The sequence below is a fragment of the Schistocerca gregaria genome, chromosome 3 (genome assembly GCF_023897955.1).
Source record: "Schistocerca gregaria isolate iqSchGreg1 chromosome 3, iqSchGreg1.2, whole genome shotgun sequence".
Taxonomy (NCBI): domain Eukaryota; kingdom Metazoa; phylum Arthropoda; class Insecta; order Orthoptera; family Acrididae; genus Schistocerca; species Schistocerca gregaria.
In genome coordinates, this window is record NC_064922.1 from 412,566,952 (window position 1) to 412,586,837 (window position 19,886).

A 19,886-nucleotide genomic window follows, 5' to 3' on the forward strand; every position below is an offset into this window, starting at 1 on the left:
TACATTAGTTCCCTTTGGTTTTCCATGGAAATTTTAGTTGTTGCTTGAATACTGTCATATAGCAAAAATATATAAATATAAAATATGCCAATCAGAAGTAATTGAAATCTATTTTGAGTTTGCCTCACTCACATGGTAGTGATGTGAGATGACTGCAGAAGAAAACAACTGAAGTATCGCTTTAAGAATCAGTAGAAGATGATTCTTGAATGATGCCATTTTTGGATTGTAGTTGGATCTGGCCAGAGAATTGCTTCTTTATTTCAGTAGACGATCTTAACATCACTTCCAACATCTGAAGACAGCCACAGGGTTGTCTGACCAATTGCTGTTGTATTGTTATGACTAGATCTGGCTGCAATCCTAAATACTGAAAACTAGAAAATCAATCTTGTGTAATATGTGATGAATTTAAAATCCATTTTCTCCATTCCTCAGTCACCATGTCTCTCAGGATTCTGGAGTAAAAATATCTAATGTGCATTTTGATAATGTAACTCTGTTGATTAATAGTTAAATAAAGTTTATTAACTTTGTAACAGAAGATTGAGCGAGTATAGTCAGCAACTGAAAGTCAAAAGCCTATAGAAATTGTGTGTCTCGACTCTGCATATATATAACTTTCTTCAGTTAGTGTTGATATCTATCCTGGTAAGGCTCCAGTGACACTATTATAGACATTTAGTTTTCATGGTTTTCAAATTAAATACATGGAACTGAGCCAAATTATAAGTTTTAGCATTGTTCAAGTTGTCACATACTGGATGATGTATTCTTTAGCTAATTCATTCATCAGGTGAGTTTTTCTTCCTTTTTCACATGACACTATGGTACGTCATGTTACTGAAACACCGACTGAATTATGTTTAAATTCCAGAATATGTGTTCTGTATGGTAGCGAGACATATTGCAAAAGAAAATCGTCAGCAAATTGGTAAGAAAATAATGTAAAAGCATCTTGAGGTTGTTATACTTCCTGTGAAAGGTGGGTATATTTTTGAGAAATTTTATATTAAGTGTACAATTCTGCACAAATTCCCTGCAAGATTTTTACTGGTGCTCAGTGAGAAATCATCCACACAGTTGTGAGAGCATTAGTTGTGGTTAAAGTTTGGTGCCAGGCTACACATTTGTTCAGCATTTATTTCATTTAATGCATTTGAATTATTTGTAACAATTGACAGTGAAAAGTGTGGAAAATATTCAGACATTGATACTTACATGTTTTGAAATTTCCCAGATTCCAGAGTAAGTGCCATATTAGGTCATTTGTAGATCATTTCAGCTTCATTTCGTTGTGTGTTGTGTTGTGTGTTGTGTTGTGTGTGTGTGTGTGTGTGTGTGTGTGTGTGTGTGTGTGTGTGTGTGTGTGTGTGTGTTTTGGAGGGGGTTGGTGCATACAAGTGTGTGTGCGCCCCATAGTTCTTCGAGCTGCTATGCTGATTGGTGACAGTTCCAATGACATTTAAGCCTATGAGTGTGGTGGGGGGTGGCTTTAGGAAGGGGTGGCATCTAAGCCATAACTTTGGGAAGCAGTGACATGTATGACTAACTCTGCAATGCCTGAGCAGTGTCAACCAAACATTTTATGAGTAAGACTTACTATTTGCAGGGGAAAAAAAAGGAATTGTGATGATGTACACTTGCTAGCACTTGTAGGGAAGGGACGAGTGGACCAGTGGAGGTGACATGTTAGCGTAACTCTAGAGTACCTGTAACAGTTTTAACCATACTTACTGGAAATAAATGCTGTGTGCTTGGGGGGGGGGGGGGGGGGGGGACAAAGAGATAAGGCATTCTAGTACTGTAGTATTGCTATGAGTGGGAAGGAGGTGGAGGGCGAATCAGATACAAACTAGAATTTTTTGTGAATTTATTTAAGCTTCAGAAGAATTCATACACACAAGCTTATTTTTCTATATAGCCTCTTGAACGGGATACAAATTTTTCCCAGCAGATAGTTTGTTTCTTGGTCCTGCTTTTGTAAACTGACTGTGACAGCAGCCAGTTACGCACAAGCATTTAAAAAGCATGCTTATCGTCAAATCTGTCTCTGTTGCTTGCTTCCTTTAGTAGCCCAAACAAATGAAAATCTATACTGCAGGGAGAGAATGTTCTAATGTGGCCCAGAACAATTCCTAAATTTTTACTATGTGTGGTTGAGCATTGGGACCCACTTTGCAGACACTTAATGAAATCTTAGGTTGTCAGTATTGATCATCTGAGCACTTAAGTATCTTATGCCAACCTCATAGTGATTTCAGCAAATGTTATTTGGTGATAGTCTGAAATAAGCTGATTAAAAATGTGAATATTCTCCTCAGTCATGCTGATCCTAGGGCAACATCAGTGAGCTGCATTCTCTGTTATTTCTTGTCATCACAAAAATTGTTTGTGCCATACATACACTTCTCCCAGGGTGTTTTCCCTGAACTGTGTGGCAAGTCTCCTCAAAATTTTAGATTATTATGCCTTCTGTTGTGAGAAACTTGATTATAATCGTGTTGCACAACAGATGAAGTTACCTCTAGCTCTGGCATTGCTATTGTGACTAAATAACCAATACGAAAACATTCTAGCTGTGGAAAACAATCATTGGAAGCAAAAGTTTCATGAAACAAAAATTCTGGTTTGTATTTGATTGTCTTCTTGTATGTTAAAATGATCAGTAAATCTCAACAACCTTGTTACACATATCACTTAATACCTGGGAAAACAATGACATTTTAGAAGACAGAGAGAAACTAGACTAGTGGTGATTTTTTAGCCAATATGTACCGCACCATTCATGGCCAGAAGTGGGTTTTTATGATGTCTTTGTCTCCAGTCAGGCAGACGGATCTCCCCATAATAATTTATAACCATCTCTCTTATTACTTAATAGAATCCTTGGACAGCACACATTACTGTATTACTTCAGGTAAACTGTAGGTAACCTGAGTAATGCTTTTAAATGATGTCCATCGTATCAGGATCCAACATTACATAACCTCATTTCTTCTTTCATCCTTGATTGACATTACAAGATCCTTAAGACACTCTCCTGTATTCTATAGTTACAGTCTGCTCAAGATATCTGCCCTGAGCGCCAAGCATTCCTAGTGAGACGTGGATTGTTAAGGAAAGGGCCGCTTATCATAAAAATGAAATAGGTCTTTCCAGTTTTTTGTGATAGTTATAGAATTACCTATTAAGAATAAATGGCCAAAGGAATCTGAATACATTCAACAAAAACTTAGTCATTTACCTCCTGATTGGATATTACACCTTCAAAAATTTTGGAAACAGCTTCAAAAACTGTTAAAAGATCTACACTGTCTTATGTGAAAGATGTCATTGTACAACTATTCCCTCCACAAAAACATACACAGGAGAGCCATTTGGTGCAGAGTCACAAGCAGCCCAAATTATTTTCCAAGTGTGGCTGACTGTGTCTTTCCTACCCAACTAAGGTGTAGAGTTTGTCCTGTCACACAGTCAAACTTTTAAACCAATGGATGTGAAGACTGTCATTTTAGAAAAGAGAGCTGATAATACTGTAGTCCAATTGTTCAACACTTTGAGATAACTGTTCTGTTTCTAGATAAAAGTCATTTCAACCATAGAATGAATTTCCACTTGGTTAAAGTGTCCATGGAATATCACAGAGCCTTCTTTATCTTGTGCTGCCTTTTGCTTGCACTCTTACCAGAAGACATCCTAATGTCTACATTGAAAAGGCTGGCACACTTTTTTCATATGTAGCCAGAAATGTGGTTTTTCTGGTTTTATAACATATTGTCAGTCCTTGGTGGACCACTGTTGGTGTCTCATCACGCACTGTAATTGGGCAACCTTACAGTCAGGAGTGTGTATGGTTCTATTACATGCATCTTAGAAGTAACATACTCCCTTTGTCAGAAAAGTTCCAGGACAGGTGTTTCTTTCTTTCTTTTCCTTTTTTTCCCCTCCCCCCTCTCTCAAAGAAAATTGCACTTACTGAGCAATGATCCTAGCTCCTATCACAGAAGTCCCCTTAACTATCTACACACAATTGTAAACATTTCTGGAGATCTTGGAAGCAAGCAGGGAAATTTTCAGCTATAATGCTTGTAAGTTCATTTGTTGCAGCCTATTGGATGTCTGTGATATCTTGATGAACCTTTCCTTTATGTTGCCTTATCATTTGTTGAAACAAGAAAAAATCGCAAGGCGGGAGGTCAGGCGAATATGGTAAATGCAGAATGGCAGTAATAGAATGTTTGGCCAGATACCTGGTAACAGATAAAGCAGCGTTGGGTCATGCAATATCGTGCGGTACGAACTAGTCCTGGGAATGCCACAAATCATGGCGGCACTGTTGAAATGCTTGTCACAAACATTTCAGGACTTCGCTGCAAAGAATTTGGTTCACTGTTTGACCTGGAGGAACATACTCATGGCAAACTAATCCTTTACCACCAAAGAATAAAGTCAACATTGTCTGTGTTCTCAAAGGTTGTCGTTTGAATTTTTTCGAGGCTGGTGATCCAGGACTCTGCCATGCACCACTTTGATGCTTTGTACGAGGTCGTACTGGTAGCACCAACTTTCATCTCCAGCAGTAATCTTTGACAGAAATATGGGGTTATGTTTGGCTCTATCCAGTAGTTCAGTAGAAATTTTTCGTCTTTCCTCTTCTGTTCATCTGTTGGTGTGTGAGGGACAAGTTTTGTATTAAGTTTCCATCTCCATAAATCTTTATGAAATCTTATGAAACATATCATGATTCAAATTAAGTTCTTCTGATATTGCACGTACAGTTACATGATGGTTTTCTTGCTGTAACTGGCTTATGCACGAATGTGCCTTGCCTACATGTGCTTGCTTAATCATTGTCCACATTTTCCCAGGGATTTTCCTGAGCTTAATGCAGAACTTAATGTTCACTCTGGTCACAATCAGCATTCATTGTGTCATCATAATTAATGTGCCAAGAACCCAAAAAGTGTTTGCTAAACACAAACGTGCCACCTAGTGATTTTGTGTGGAAATATCGCCAAGGCCATTTAAAGGAAGCACACATACCATGTAACATAAAAACAACATCTATTCCTTTTTAGTATTGCAAACTCAGAAATAAATAAAAAAGACCTGGAACTTTCCTGAGAAAGAAAGTATTATTCAATTTCAGTGGAAATATTCAAATGGAATCAGGTCTGGAAGGCAGAGAATTGACATTCCACAGAATCCTCTCTGCACTAAGCCATATGTGTTAGTCCATTATGATGATTTTTTAGTTGCAGCTACATTTTGAATTTTTCATAGATCTGAATGTTTGTGGTTGCTGATAAACTCCAAGAACAAACACAGAAGTATGCTTGTAAAATCTGCCAGTTGACTTACTGGACTATTTTTGATATGCCAAACAGTAATCACTCCATTGTGTCACTCTTTCACATTGGCCTTACATTCTTCCTTACACATTGTGACTGAGACAGGCGTTGAGATGCAACATCATCATAATAAAAGGGGGGGGAGAGAGAGAGGGAGGGAGAGAGAGAGAGAGAGAGAGAGAGAGAGAGAGAGAGAAGCAGCAGCAGCAGCAGCAACAGAACCAAATGTTTGTTTGCAGGGAGAAGGGGTGTACATTTATTTCAAACTTCTCTTCTCATGATATTTAGTTTGAAATTTCAAGGGGCATAAATAAATTCATATCATGAGCAACTGGTAACCTGCCTAGTAGTCAGCAAGCAGCATCTTCACAAAATGTGAAATCCAGGAAGTAAAACAGTATACTTCTCACTTTCCTGCATATGTTTACAATTCTCCCCCCCCCCCCCCCCCCCCCCTCTCTCTCTCTCTCTCTCTCTCTCTCTCTCTCTCTCTCTCTCTCTCTCTCTCTCTCTCTCTCTCTCTCTCACACACACACACACACACACACACACACACACACACACACACACACACACGTACGTACGTACTCACTAACGCAGTCTTTTTGTAAAGCTTTATAGTATAAAAATAGGATAAATATCACTCAAGATGCTATGAATCATGTAACTTATGCATTACTTTCTGTATTCACTGAAGCATTTAAGAAAAAATATCTTGAATTTGCAATGTGGAATGTCTTCCACAGACAACAAGAATTAGTCATAAGTTAGTGAAATGTGTCTAGTTTGCTGTTCCTTACAAGTGTTGGAACAGTGGTTCTCAACTGATTTAATTTTTGGGACATTTGTTTAGACAGCAGTGTAACCTGCAAAAGGCTCTGGCAGCTTACTTCAGTCACATTTTATAAGTATCATTTCATGGATATTGCAAGTTTTCTTAACCACTGTCAGTGGAAAGATAACATACCTGGTGCCACTAAAAATATATTGAAGTGACAGTCGCAATGTTTGTGCTTTCTGTAATTTTTAGTAAAATACTTACTTAAATGTGTGGTGTATAACTAACAATGTGCCACACTCCTAATGAGTTCATTTCATGACATTCCTCCACTTAATGCTAATAGTAACTTTTGAAGTCAGAAATAAAGATGAAGGTAATTTCTTGATTTATTGCATCATAAGCTTCTGTCATAATTTTATGCAAACATTTTTTCTGGTGTATGATACCAGAACATTTCTGCACTAAATTTTGATTTCCTTATAAACTGCTTAAGAGTGTTTTGGAGCAGCTAGCATTGTCCTGAAAGTCTGCGGTTACATTAGACAGTGTCCTGGGATTTTTTTGTGGTACTGACGGTTAGCGTTGCAAATGCAAAAATCTGTGAACAACTAATTTTGCAAAGTATTTCCAAAATTTAATAATTCTTTATCAGTATATCAGAATTACATGGTAAATTTTCAAGTGTGCCATGGACATGAGTGGGTCATTTTTTCTGTAAAATTAATCATATATTTATGTAAAATTAGTTAGATAAATTGAAACACAGGGGTTGATTCTAAATCAAGAAGTCAAATTATCATTATCTAAATTATCCATTGTGGTCATATTTTCATGAATGGAGTTAGCATACCTGTGGAAATCATTTGTGAGAGACAACTTTATCATAACCAACTGTAACTAGCAATTTAATATGCATTGTATTTTTAATTGTAGTAAATCTCATAGATAACCAGGTCATTACCAGACAAAATACAGAATTTGTTAATATCCAGGGAACTATAACAAATTAATAATTTCACATGTAATGTCTTTTGAAACAACAGAGTGCTTGTTTAACTTTTACTAAACAGTCCAAATTGTCATCATCTGATTACATTACAAAAGTTTATAAAATACATAATTTTTATAAAATATATAATTTCATACGGAACATGTATAAGTCTTAAATGAGAGTCCATCAGTCCAGTACCTGCATCAATTTGTACCAATACTACACACCAACGTCATGTTTCAGGATAACTGCTCCACTAGCAGCTGGCAAATACACTATGTAATCAAATGTATCCGGACACCCCTATAACATATGTTTTTCATTTTAGGTGCATTGTGCTGCCACCTACTGCCAGGTACTCCATATCAGCGACCTTAGTAGTCATTAGACATCGTGAGAGAACAGAATGGGGCGCCCCGCGGAACTCGTGGACTTCGAATGTGGTCATGTGATCGGTTTTCACTTATATCACACATCTGTACGCGAGATTTCATCACTTCTAGACATCCCTAGGTCCACTGTTTTCTATGTGATAGTGAAGGGGAAACACTGAGGGACACATACAGCACAAAAGTCTGTTGACTGACAGGAGTCTCGCCAGTTGAAGAAGCTTGTAATGTGTAACAGGCAGACATCTATCCAGACCATCACACAGGAATTCCAAACTGCAGCAGGACTCACTGCAAGTGCTATGACAGTTAGGCAGGAGGTGAGAAAACTTGGATTTCATGGTCGAGCTGCTGCTCATAAGCCACATCATGCTGGTAAGTGCCAAACGACACCTCGCTTGGAGTAGGGACTGTAAACATTGGATGCTTTATCAGTGGAAAAACCTTGTGTGGAGTGACGAATCACGGTACACAGTGTGGCAATCCGATGTCAGGATATGGGTACGGCGAACGCCCGGTGTACGTCACCTGCCCGCGTGTGTAATGCCAACTGTAAAATGCGGAGGCGGTAGTGTTATGATGTGGTCATGTTTTTCATGGAGGGGGTTTGCTCCCCTTGTTCTTTTATGTGGAACTATTACAGCACAGCCCTACATTGATATTTTAAGCACTTTCTTGCTTCTCACTGTTGAAGAGCAATTCGGGGATAGCGACTGCATCTTTCAATATGATCGAGCACCTGTTCATAATGCACAGCCTCTGGTGGTGTGGTTACATGGCAATAACATCTCTATAATGGACTGGCCTGCACAGAGTTCTGACCTGAATCCTACAGAACACCTTTGATACATTTTGGAACACCGACTTCATGCCAGGCCTCACCAACCGACATTGATACCTCTCCTCAGTGCAGGACTCCATGAAAACCTTCTAGCAACTGACTGAACATATGCCTGTGAGAGTGAAAGTGGTAAAGGCTGGGGGGGGGGGGGGGGGGGGGACACCATATCGAATTCCAGCATTGCTGATGGAGGGTGGCACGAACTTGTAAATCATTTTCAGCCTGATGTCCGAATACTTTTGATCACATAGTGTACATATAGACCCGAACAAAGCTAACATTTACAATTAAAGTTATAACTTGTTATTAAATTTTATATTGTACCATCTCTCTTCCATTTGCGTTGTACCATGATGAACACATTGCAGTAATTTCTTATGTGATCAGTAAATAAGCCTTCATGTCTCTTTGTCTATGGCAGCAGCTATGTACACATTTATTGCAGCTACCATTGCAGCTGTCATCCTGAACTATCACAGATTACCTGTACTATCAGTACAAATTGCTCTTACAGGCTTATCAAAATGTTCCGTTTTAAAGTATGTGAAGTACCACGTGGTAGTAATGGAAAGGATTTTAATATACTGTTGCCAATCTCTTCATGTATGTTGTCTGAGGAAACAACACTACCCAAGTACTCGAAATTTTGTACCATGTGCATCCCATTTTTCAAGCCTAAGACATTCCTAAATGTGTCTGTATTTGTATAGTTATTGGACTTCTCAATGTCTAACAAGCAGTTATAAGTGTTTGTATTTTCCCCCAGCATGTCTCATATAGTAGTGACAAAGATGAGGGCAGTAGTTAACCTGTGAGGTATAAAACCATGTTGTTCCTCCCCAAGTGTAAAATCAGCATATTTTCTTGTTTTGTTCTGAAGGAGGGAGTCATAGATTTTTTATTATGTGAGATAACAAGAGCACACCCCTGTAGTTGGTGTATTTCTTTCTGTCACATATTTTAAATAATGGCGTTATATCTGCCTGTTATCAGCACTTTCTTTCCAAACTCAGTTTAGAACTCTGTACAGCCACTGATGCCTGATCTTTCTAAGAGCTTTGATCATTTATACACTTAATTAATCTGATTCTGCCATTATTCACTGTATTTATCAGTTCCTTTGCTTCCAACCAGGCAAAGCTATCTGTCCTTACACTACCAGAATTGCATAGTTTATCACTCACAGAAGTGTGATCTCCATTATATCAAAATATGTCTTTTGGCTGCCTAAGAAGGATAGTCATGACCACAGAGTTCAGGTGTTTACAATATGAATGTGTCAATAGCTGTGTGGGACAGTCTATTCATATTGTTTCTCAGTGCAGTACGAAACATCAGGGGGAAATCAAGTGCAGATAAATAAAAAAATCTACCGTTGCCAAACACAGCCTAAGAAATAAATTGATAAAACTTGTTTGAGCAGACAGTTTCTAGCTCTCACTTCAAACTGCTGGGACTCAATTGCAAAAGAGGCTGTGGAAATTAGTGTGTGTTTCAGAAATTTTAATAAAAATCTGAGATTTTCACCCAGCAATGCATGAAAGTGAGCACTTGACACCAGGAGACTACATAGTAGTATGTTCTGTTTTACATGCAACTGAAACAAAAATGTTGTGAGAGATGTGTCACCAATCTAATTCCTTGTAGCACTGGGGGCAACTACATCTGTAAGAATATATTACTTTCTTGAGAGCTAGTTGCTTTCCTGATTATGACAGTGGTGCATACTGCCAAAAGCTTGGATTTTCATAGAGAAGTAGTATGACAGGTATGCTGAAAACATTTGATACAATATGTGCATCGTGAAAGACTTTGTGGGTGAAGTATTTGACCTGGAATTTTTTTCTGCCTTTGCACTGGCAGCTTCTCCTCTAATGAATTTGGTCTCCTCCCATCGTGTGGCTTGGTACAGGGCCATTTTGCACAGTTCTTATCCTTGATTTGCATTTTAGTATTCTCATTCCTCGTATTTGGTGCTTTTGTCCACATACTGTATCTGGCATATATACCACAACCCTCTTCAAAATGTCCATTCTTCATCGAAAATTGTAGTTCTTGCCTTAGAAACATGTTGTGGACATTTTCCCTAAATGTACGCTTGATTCAGTCAGATACCAACTTTTAATTTTTGTGATCCTTTTGTTATTGAGTCTGGCAGGTCTTTTCCACATATATTTGCTACTACCAACCTATCGTCTCCTTCTAGATCTTTTCTTGTATGATGTGGCATCATTCTGGAAATGTCAAAGGGTGTTAAAGGATTTATATAAGATGAAAAACTTGTCAGAATACCAATACCAGTATAAACACTACAATTTGAAGCGTGTATATCGACGGATCTTCATTATGATGGTGTCACACTCCATCTTTTTCTTAAGCAGTTGGATTTGTTAATTCATAGTTTTGTTTACTTGGCAAAAGCAAAGTCTGGGGCCAGAAGCAGCTGGTTGCATCCCATGGTCTGAAGCCTTTGCTGAGTTACTGTAGTCCACTACTATCAACATTATTTCATCTGAGCCGGAAAACTGATTTAGCAGGAACTCACATGTGTCAGTAAGCATGGAGGGAGACCAAGAGATGAATACACTAAACAGATGCAGAAAGATGTAAGTTGCAGTAGGTACTGGGAGATGAAGAAGCTTGCACTAGTTTATTGAAATTGTGGATAGTGGCAAATCTCAGCAGAGCTCTACTTGTGAAAGTCTTGGTCCAGCACAGTTCAAAGTGCTTCTGAATTTCACAGCCTGGAATCAACATGGCCAGTTTGTGTGCTGATCTTGTCAGCAGAACTGTGAAGTTAACACTTGGAAGACCAAACCCAAGCATAGCTCGGACCATAACTTCGTGTTAAAAGACCATACTTGAATGTAGGTTGGACAGTGATTTTCTCTGTGTGCAAGCCACCTATAGCTTGGAAACTGGGCTCATTTTACATGAGAACAATGTACAGACATCTCGTGACCTGCCCCTTGACTGCTGCTGCCTTTTGTTGACAGTTCCTAGAATTATTTCGAAAGAAACATTAGTGAATGGAACAGCTGTTGTCATGAATGGCTGAGCCAATATGATTGGATTGATGTAATTTATTGAGTGTACTGATTAGATTTTGTATTTTGTTGTAATCCTGGTACAAATATGTCAGGTTTGTTCAGAAAGCAAGAAATTTTATATATTCAGGAGGAAGAAATTGCTCAATAACACTCCTCAAACTTTATTCTCGGGAGGATAATTATACTTTCTGTCATCATTATTTTAAAATTGTAATCTGTCAAAGAATTAAAATAAATCTGAAAAATAAATCTTGAAGCTTGGTCCTTTTTTTTTAGTGTGTATTACTTCTGAAGATACATTGATTAAATAAGTGCCAGTAATGCTTTAAAAAAACAGCATAAGTGACCAATTTTATAGGCCCACTTCTTCTAAGTGGCCAGTCTCCAAAGCATCAATATTGTATTTGGTAGTAAGTCTGTCTTCATACATCTGGGACAGTCAAATGAAAACTGAACACTTGCCACAATGGGACCATGGAATGTTTCCGTTCAAAAGTAAACGCCACACACATTAAGACATTTATCCCACTGGGAGATGAGATGATGAATTCCTGTTTCATAGAACACAGTTGGCCGCTGATGGATCTACAAGCACACCCACTCATGCTCTTCCCTGTCCAGCTGAAGCTGATGTTCACCCATGTCTTTCTTCAGGTTACTAAAGATGTGAAAATTACATAATGAAAGATCCCTGATGTACGAAGGATATTGCCATCCATTATAGGGGTGGGCATTATCATGCTACAGGGTGAGTCCACATGACAGCATTTGAATAGCCCACGGGCAAATGGCAAAGCCACCAGTGGAAACATCCCACACCTCCAGTGTGAAAGAGAAAGAAATCCAAAGCTTTTCACACAAGTTTTGGTAAAGTCATGATGACCTCCTCCTTTGATTGCAGGAGCCCTCTGGTCATCGAATTCAAGGAGCTTGGAGTCACAATCAGTGTGCAGTGCTATGAAGACACTTTGCCGAAACTGTGATGTGTGATAGTCATAATGCCCAGCAATGCTGTTGGCTGGAATCATTCTGTTGCACGACAATGCCCACCCTCACAGTGGCAACCAGAGAAAGGCAGCGTTCAGCAATTTGGTTGGGAAACACTGCAACATCTTTCATACAACACAGATTTTTCAGCATGTGATTTTCACATCTTTGGTGAACTGAAGAAATACATGTGGACATCTCTTCCATCAGACAAGGAATTGCAATAGCGGGTACAGTTACGGATCTGTCAGTGGCTGACCCCATTCTGTGAAACAGGAATTGAGCATCTTGTCTCCCAGTGGGAAAATAGGCCTTAACACCTGTGATTATTACTTTTGAATGGAACCAGGTCCATAGTCCCGTTGTGGTTGGTATTCAGTTTTCATTTGACATTTCCTTGTAATAAAAGTGTAGACTAGAGGATTACATTCACCGACTCACCTTGTGTGCAGTGCAAGTTGGTGAGCTGCCTATCCATACTTGTTACCAATGAGCTGTCAAGTTGGTTATTTGATTAACGTACGGACACTAACCTGCAAAATACTAACTCGAATTCTTTACAGACGAGTGGAATAACTAGCAGAAACCAACCTTGGGGAAGATCAGTTTGGATTCCATAGAAATATTTGAACACGTCAGGCAATACTGCCCCTACAACTTATCTTAGAAGCTAGATTAAGGAAAGGCAAACCTACGTTTCTAGCATTTGTAGACTTGGAGAAAGCTTTTGACAATGTTGCCTGGAATACTCTCTTTCAAATTCTGAAGGTGGCAGGGGTAAAATACAGGGTACGACCTAACCTAACCTAACCTAGGGGTAAAATACAGGGTACGAAAGGCTATTTACAATTTCTGTAGAAACCAGATGGCAGTTATAAGGGTCGAGGGACATGAAAGGGAAGCAGTGGTTGGGAAGGGAGTGCGACAGGGTTGTAGCCTCTCCCCGATGTTATTCAATCAGTATAATGAGCAAGCAGTGAAGGAAACAAAAGAAAAATTCGGAGTAGGTATTAAAATCCATGGAGAAGAAATAAAAACTTTGAGGTTCGCCGATGACATGGTAATTCTGTCAGAGACAGCAAAGGACTTGGAAGAGCAGTTAAATGGAATGGATAGTGTCTTGAAAGGAGGATATAAGATGAACATCAACAAAAGCAAAACGAGGATAATGGAAAGTAGTCGAATTAAGTCCGGTGATGCCGAGGGAATTAGATTAGGAAATGAGACACTTTAAGTAGTAAAGGAGTTTTGCTACTTGGGGAGCAAAATAACTGATGATTGTCGAAGTAGAGAGGATATAAAATGTAGACTGGCAATGGCAAGGAAAGCGTTTCTGAAGAAGAGAAATTTGTTAATACTGAGTGTAGATTTAAATGCCAGGAAGTCATTTCTGAAAGTATTTGTATGGAGTGTAGCCATGTATGGAAGAGAAACATGGACGATAAATAGTTTGGGCAAGAAGAAAGTAGAAGTTTTCGAAATGTGGTGCTCCAGAAGGGTGCTGAAGATTAGATGGGTAGATCACATAACTAATGAGGAGGTATTGAACAGTATTGGAAGAAGAGAAATTTGTGTCACAACTTGACTAGAAGAAAGGATCGTTTGGTAGGACGTGTTCTGAGGCATCAAGGGATCACCAATTTAGTATTGGAGGGCAGCGAGGAGGGTAAAAATCATAGAGGGAGACCAAGAGATGAATACACTAAGCTGATTCAGAAGCATGTAGGTTGCAGTAGGTACTGGGAGATGAAGAAGCTTGCACAGGATAGAGTAGCATGGAGAGCTGCATCAAACCAGTCTCAGGACTGAAGACCACAACAATAACGGACACTAACAACTGCATGACATGAATGTATGGATGAGACATTGGAATCTACCCTGGTTAGTCCTCTTAATCATCACTGGTTACAAAGGGCTCTCCTCTCAGTTTGTAATGGAATATATGTTACAACCACAGTTGCGATATTAGAATTAGTGTCTCATTTTTGTCATGACAAGATTTGCTGTAGCAGATGTGATACATATTGTCGGTACAACATGTAATCATTTATTTATCTTTCCATTACTTACTCCATCTTTGTGAGCCATACCTTGTACACATATCAGTGTGACACAAAATAAAACAGTTCTCTATAAAGTGAGGGTAGGTTCATTCCTAGTAATGTGTGAGCTCAGATTCCTCCACTGCTTGGCATTCTTCTGTTGTTTCACATTTCCCTGCTTGAAGCAATTTTAAAATCTTGATCACTGTGCATTTTATTTTATGCATTCCACTCAGTGAAATCATACTGTACCTATCGGAGCTTTAATTCTTTCAGATAGGGGCTCTTCCTATAAAAGAAATGTTTCTTTTTGCAGAATTGGATAGGTTTACCCACAAGGAAAAGGTTTTTACTCTCAATTAGAGCTGTGCTTTGCATTCCTTGTTATCATGCTGATTTAGGTTTTTGGGACTTTACCGAATCATCCAAGATAAATTCCGGAAAGATTCCTCAAACAGGATAATGGCCCAATTTCCTAGTTCTTGTCCATTGTAATTGAATTCCCTGCTTGTAACATGGTTCTGTGAGTAGTAGTAAACGTGGTATTAAGTGTAATGAAATACATGTGCTGTTGGTCGTCCATTATGTGTGTAAAGTTTATTTGTTGTTCTTTTTCCATGTCCAAATGTATGCCGTGCCCAGTAATAGATATTTTATATTTCCAAAAACCTTCCCCTTCCCCACCATATTCCTATAAACAAACCATCTTTGTGGCCAGTCTGTCCACCAGAAATCTGTACTGATGCAGTTACAGGCTAGTCTTGTAGAAATTTTGTTTCATATTTTCGGACAGTTATTTCAGTCTGTCAGTAAATTAATAAAAATAATCTTCTGAAGGCCTTTCCCATTTAGCTTTATCCTCAGGGGATGGTTCTTAACAGCAACTTATATATTTACATAAGATTTCTCTGAAGAATGAATGTCTCATTAAGTTGAGAATAGCACCTGCAGGAAACGTTTATATTTCTGTGTTCTTGCAAAATGTGCATCTTAATAAACTGTGCATCTGTCTGTCAGTCTTATTGGGTTTTGCACTTTTTCAAGCATCTGCTTCATTTTTAATGTAAAGTGCAGGTCTTAAAAAAGCTATTACATCAGTTCTTTTAAAGATACCAAATGCATAAGTCATTGTTTGGAAATCTATAGTATATATAAAGGATTCCACTTCACTCACAGTAAGTAATGATATAAGTACTATAACAAAATATTAAACAGGTGAGTTTATGTTGTATGCAGTTTGATCATTGTATAAGTCATTGTAAAGTGCTCGTGTTCTCTCTGCATGCATTTAAGTGGTAATAAGAAGTGAAGGTAAGAGATTTTCTCCAAAGTTTTGCTTGCAATCAGCCATGTTTGGTAACAAGTGGCGGAATTGTTATGCTGTTTTTTAAGATGCTTAAGATGCTTTTGTACAGTTGACAGATATAAAGGTATTTGTACACTGGATTTATGGTGTAAAAGGTAATGTCACAGAGAGTGACATAATAAAGAGATATTTTCAGTTTGAGTGGCTCTAAATTTCTCTAGAGGATCATTTTGTTGACACTGTGGACATTTCTAATCTTGTAAATGAAAGCAGTAATAGAAGCATGAAGAAATAATGAAAATTGCCAAGTTACACTGCTTTCTAACTTTAAAAAAAGATTAACAGTTGTTACATTGCTGGAAAATTGGATCAAAGCGGCTTCTTATATTTGTTTGGTAATAAAAATAGATATGCCTAGCAGGGGAATTATGGATGGTTTCAGGGGAGTATAGGTGTATATAATCTCAAAACACAAGTGCAGCAAACTTTGACAAGCTCTAATTATTACTGTCACTTTTGTAAACCCTCATCGCCAGTTTTGTAAAGGCCTCATCGCCAGTTTTGTAAAGGCCTCATCGCCAGTTTTGTAAAGGCCTCATCGCCAGTTTTGTAAAGGCCTCATCGCCGCCAGTTTTGTAAAGGCCTCATTGTTACTGCTGCAGAGGCCGAGCTGCCACTGTTGTTACGGTAGGCTGAGTTTCGGAGTTCCTGAATTGGTTTCTGGTGCAGTACACTGCTAAGACAATTTCTCCCTGCCAGTGTTATACAGCTATGCCCCAGGGTCAGGTAACAGGATAGGAGAACGAAGGTTCTACTGTACCCCAACAAATTAGTAACAAAGTCACACAAAAAAAGTTTAATTATCTTCGAATAATGAAGTATGCAACACTGAATGTAATATAATACAAAAAAGGCCCTCAATGGCTAAGTGAAAATAATCATAGGTGCACTTCACAGTACATAGCAAATACAATTTACAACTGTCTGTCCATTTGTAAGAATTCACTAAATGATGTTCGCTGTATGAGTCAGTCCTGGACGATGATCTGTAACCAAGCAGGCAAGAGCTGCCTTTCTACCTTGCGAGTAGGCTTCTGTCTGTTCTCATCCAGTCATAAGCAGATTGTACTCTGGTGGCAATTGGCCGAGGCAAAGCTGATATCTTCATCCCTGGTGAAGCCCGGGGTGTTGGTGCAACTCACGCAAGCGGTGAGTCTCTATGGCAGTGCCATCAGCTTGCATCTTTGCACCTGTGGCGCTTTTGCTCTGGCTGTGTCTTGTTCGTATGACACAGCACTCATATTTTGTTATTTTCCTGCAGCCCCCCCCCCCTTACCCCTCTTTCTTGGTGTGTGTGTGTGTGTGTGTGTGTGTGTGTGTGTGTGTGTGTGTGTGTGTGTGTTGGAACCACATAACACATACTCTTTACCAAGGAGATGTTAATATGTGTGCAATCGTTTTGTTACAAGAAAATGCAATACAATGCATTTAAAACAAAGATGTGTTGCCATTCAGCTCACTACCATCTGTATTTGCACCACCATCTGAGACAGGGTTTGGGAGTGAGTGAGCAACAGTGTGGTATTGATTACTTTTGGTGGGTGTCTTGTGAGCTGTAACTGTATCTCATTGTGGCACAAACATAGTGGATTTAACAAAATGATCTGTGATACTGATCGTGTAGATATATCCATTATGACTTTCATTTTTGTTTGTGAGAGGTCCTGTGCCACATTTTCACTTTGTGAAATATAAGAACTCCTACACAACTCCACTTATTGTTCATTCTGCATGCTTGACTATATGGTGGCAGTTGCACTAAGCCCAAAATCTCTTAAATGTTTGTAATGTTATGAAGAGGTTCACTGTAAGTAAAGGGAACTCTGGCTGTGACATATCATTATTATGAGTGGTGACTAGGTAAGAATCTGCTGGCATCAACTCTCATAAGTTGACTATGCTTTGATCTCTCAGGTTTCCTTGGCATGATTGGTTAATGATGTGCTTTCAGGTGTTCAGCTGAGTTGCTGATTCCATTTTCATGCACAGTATTTCGATGACTGAACCTGTAGTCTGTTTCAGGCACTGTGAGTTGAGGAAGTGAATACACAAAACAACACAGCCCACAGCATCTGAAGAAGAAGAAGACTGTGTTGGTCATTGCAATACAGGGCATAAAAATGGAATCAACAACACACCTGAACATCCAAAAGTGCAGCACTTACTGTGCTTGCCATAAACTAACAGCTGTGCAATGGATTAGAAGAGTTGAAAGTCTCAAAGAATTCTGTTCCTATCATCTTTTGTCCCTGGTAATATCATGGTGGATCTCTGTGGAAGGAGTGCAGGCACCAGTAATTGACTTGCCATGACAGTAATGTGGACCCATTGCTGTGCGCCTTCTGAGATGGTCTCCAACATAACAAAACAATACCCAGCAGAACATCTGTTCTTACAAAAATTACAGCACTAGTAATGCACCCTTGGGTACCTGCATGTTATATTCTGAAATGTAAGGGCAAAGTAGTGCTTGAACTCGAGTAAATAATTCTATCCCATACATTACATACTTTGTAAACTTTTTGTGCTATTTGCAAATTAGTTCATGGGCATAAAGGAAGCAACAGGTTTTGATGGCTATATCCATTTGATTTACTTTATATCATAAGTTAAATGAACACATGAGTATAAAGAGCCAGAGGTTTCTCTTGCATGGGAAGTCTCTGATAGGGGTACACTATATTTTAAACAGTGTCAGCCTATCAGAGATTTGTTCCAGTGTTATTTAGGGTGAGCATTGGGTTAGTTCCTATTAGAAGGCAACAGCTTAGAAGGCATCAGCCAGCTTCCTTTCAAATATTTGACATAATGGAATAGTTGTTCTACAAAAGACCAACAAATGTGAGTCATGTTGCCTTGTTTCCATCATTGATTATTATGATTTAGTATTCAAGTTTCTGGGGGATCAGTTATCTGATACGGCTGCACATGATCATTGTTGACGTATGACTCCCATTTTAGGTAAAACAATAACAGTTAAACTTTTTATTATTGTCAGACACACAAATGTGATGTCGCTGCTTCTTTGAGGTTGTAGGAGAAAAAAAAATACCAATTTTAGTAGGTGGACTGTAGGGAACAAAGGATGTCACAGCAGACCATAGATTTGAAAATATTGCAGAGCAGGTAGATGTATGAGTTGTGTAACTTATCTTTCTTTTCTCTGTAAATAATAAAATAGTTAAATATGATTGCAGCAAAATGATTGGAGAAGCAAACACTTCACAGTGTGTGCTAAAACAGTTCGATTAATTTGAACAGGAAATCAAAGCTGTCCAGCTGGAAGAAGTGTTGAATGAGCGAGCTGATGAAGAAATGGAAGTCTCAGATGCTGAAGACGATATGACAAGCCATAAAAAAAAGAGCCGTGATGCTGATGATAGATCCACTATCAATGTGTTGAGGGTAAGTTTGTAAAATTATTGAAATTGTCTTTAATTGGCACCAATACAGAGACATTAGTTGCTATAATGTTAGATACTTTTTCAAACTACATTCATAACTTTTGCAGGGTAGTTGTATCTTCTGGACTTTTAGTTCGTGACTTAGTGGAATTATGCCTTGTCACATCAATCTCTCACTCAGTACACACAATGAACACAGATTTCATTTCTACCAGAGATTGGTTAGTTTATTGAATGTGATGTATTAGGATCTTCAGATGTGCCTGAACAGAGATGGATACTTCTGTCATTAAATAAACATATGAACGTGCTACAGAGAAACAATGCAGTCTGATGTTAACTGCAGGTCTGCATGTAGCACTGTCTTGGAAGGGTATCCTATTCAACAAGGCTGGATGGTAGACATAATTAAATCTGGAATGCTTTAACACCCTTGCTTCATGTGAACATGTAATGGCAGAATTTTGAGAATAGCACAAAAGTACGGGATCTTGGTCTTTGTGATTCAGGAAACCATGTCTAGATGAATTTACTCTAATTTTTTTTCTGTTCCATAGTTTGGGACATTCATATTCCTATCTAGTTAAAATCAGTCACATGATCATTTTCATGTTCCTGTTTCTTTGTCTTTCTTTCACACAGGTAGCAAAACAGAGTATATTTATGAAGCTTATTAATCTT

The 19,886-nt window shown here is 38.5% G+C and overlaps 1 protein-coding gene across 2 annotated transcripts in view; it reads left to right on the top strand.

The window, feature by feature from the left end:
• The window catches only part of LOC126356223 (ecto-NOX disulfide-thiol exchanger 2), a 202,191-nt gene that overhangs the window by 111,481 nt on the left and 70,824 nt on the right, over positions 1–19,886 (top strand). For both annotated transcript variants that reach the window (XM_050007042.1, XM_050007041.1), the window contains exon 9: positions 19,063–19,206. In XM_050007042.1, coding sequence (XP_049862999.1) covers positions 19,063–19,206 — 144 coding nt within the window. The remainder of the gene's footprint in view (positions 1–19,062; positions 19,207–19,886) is intronic.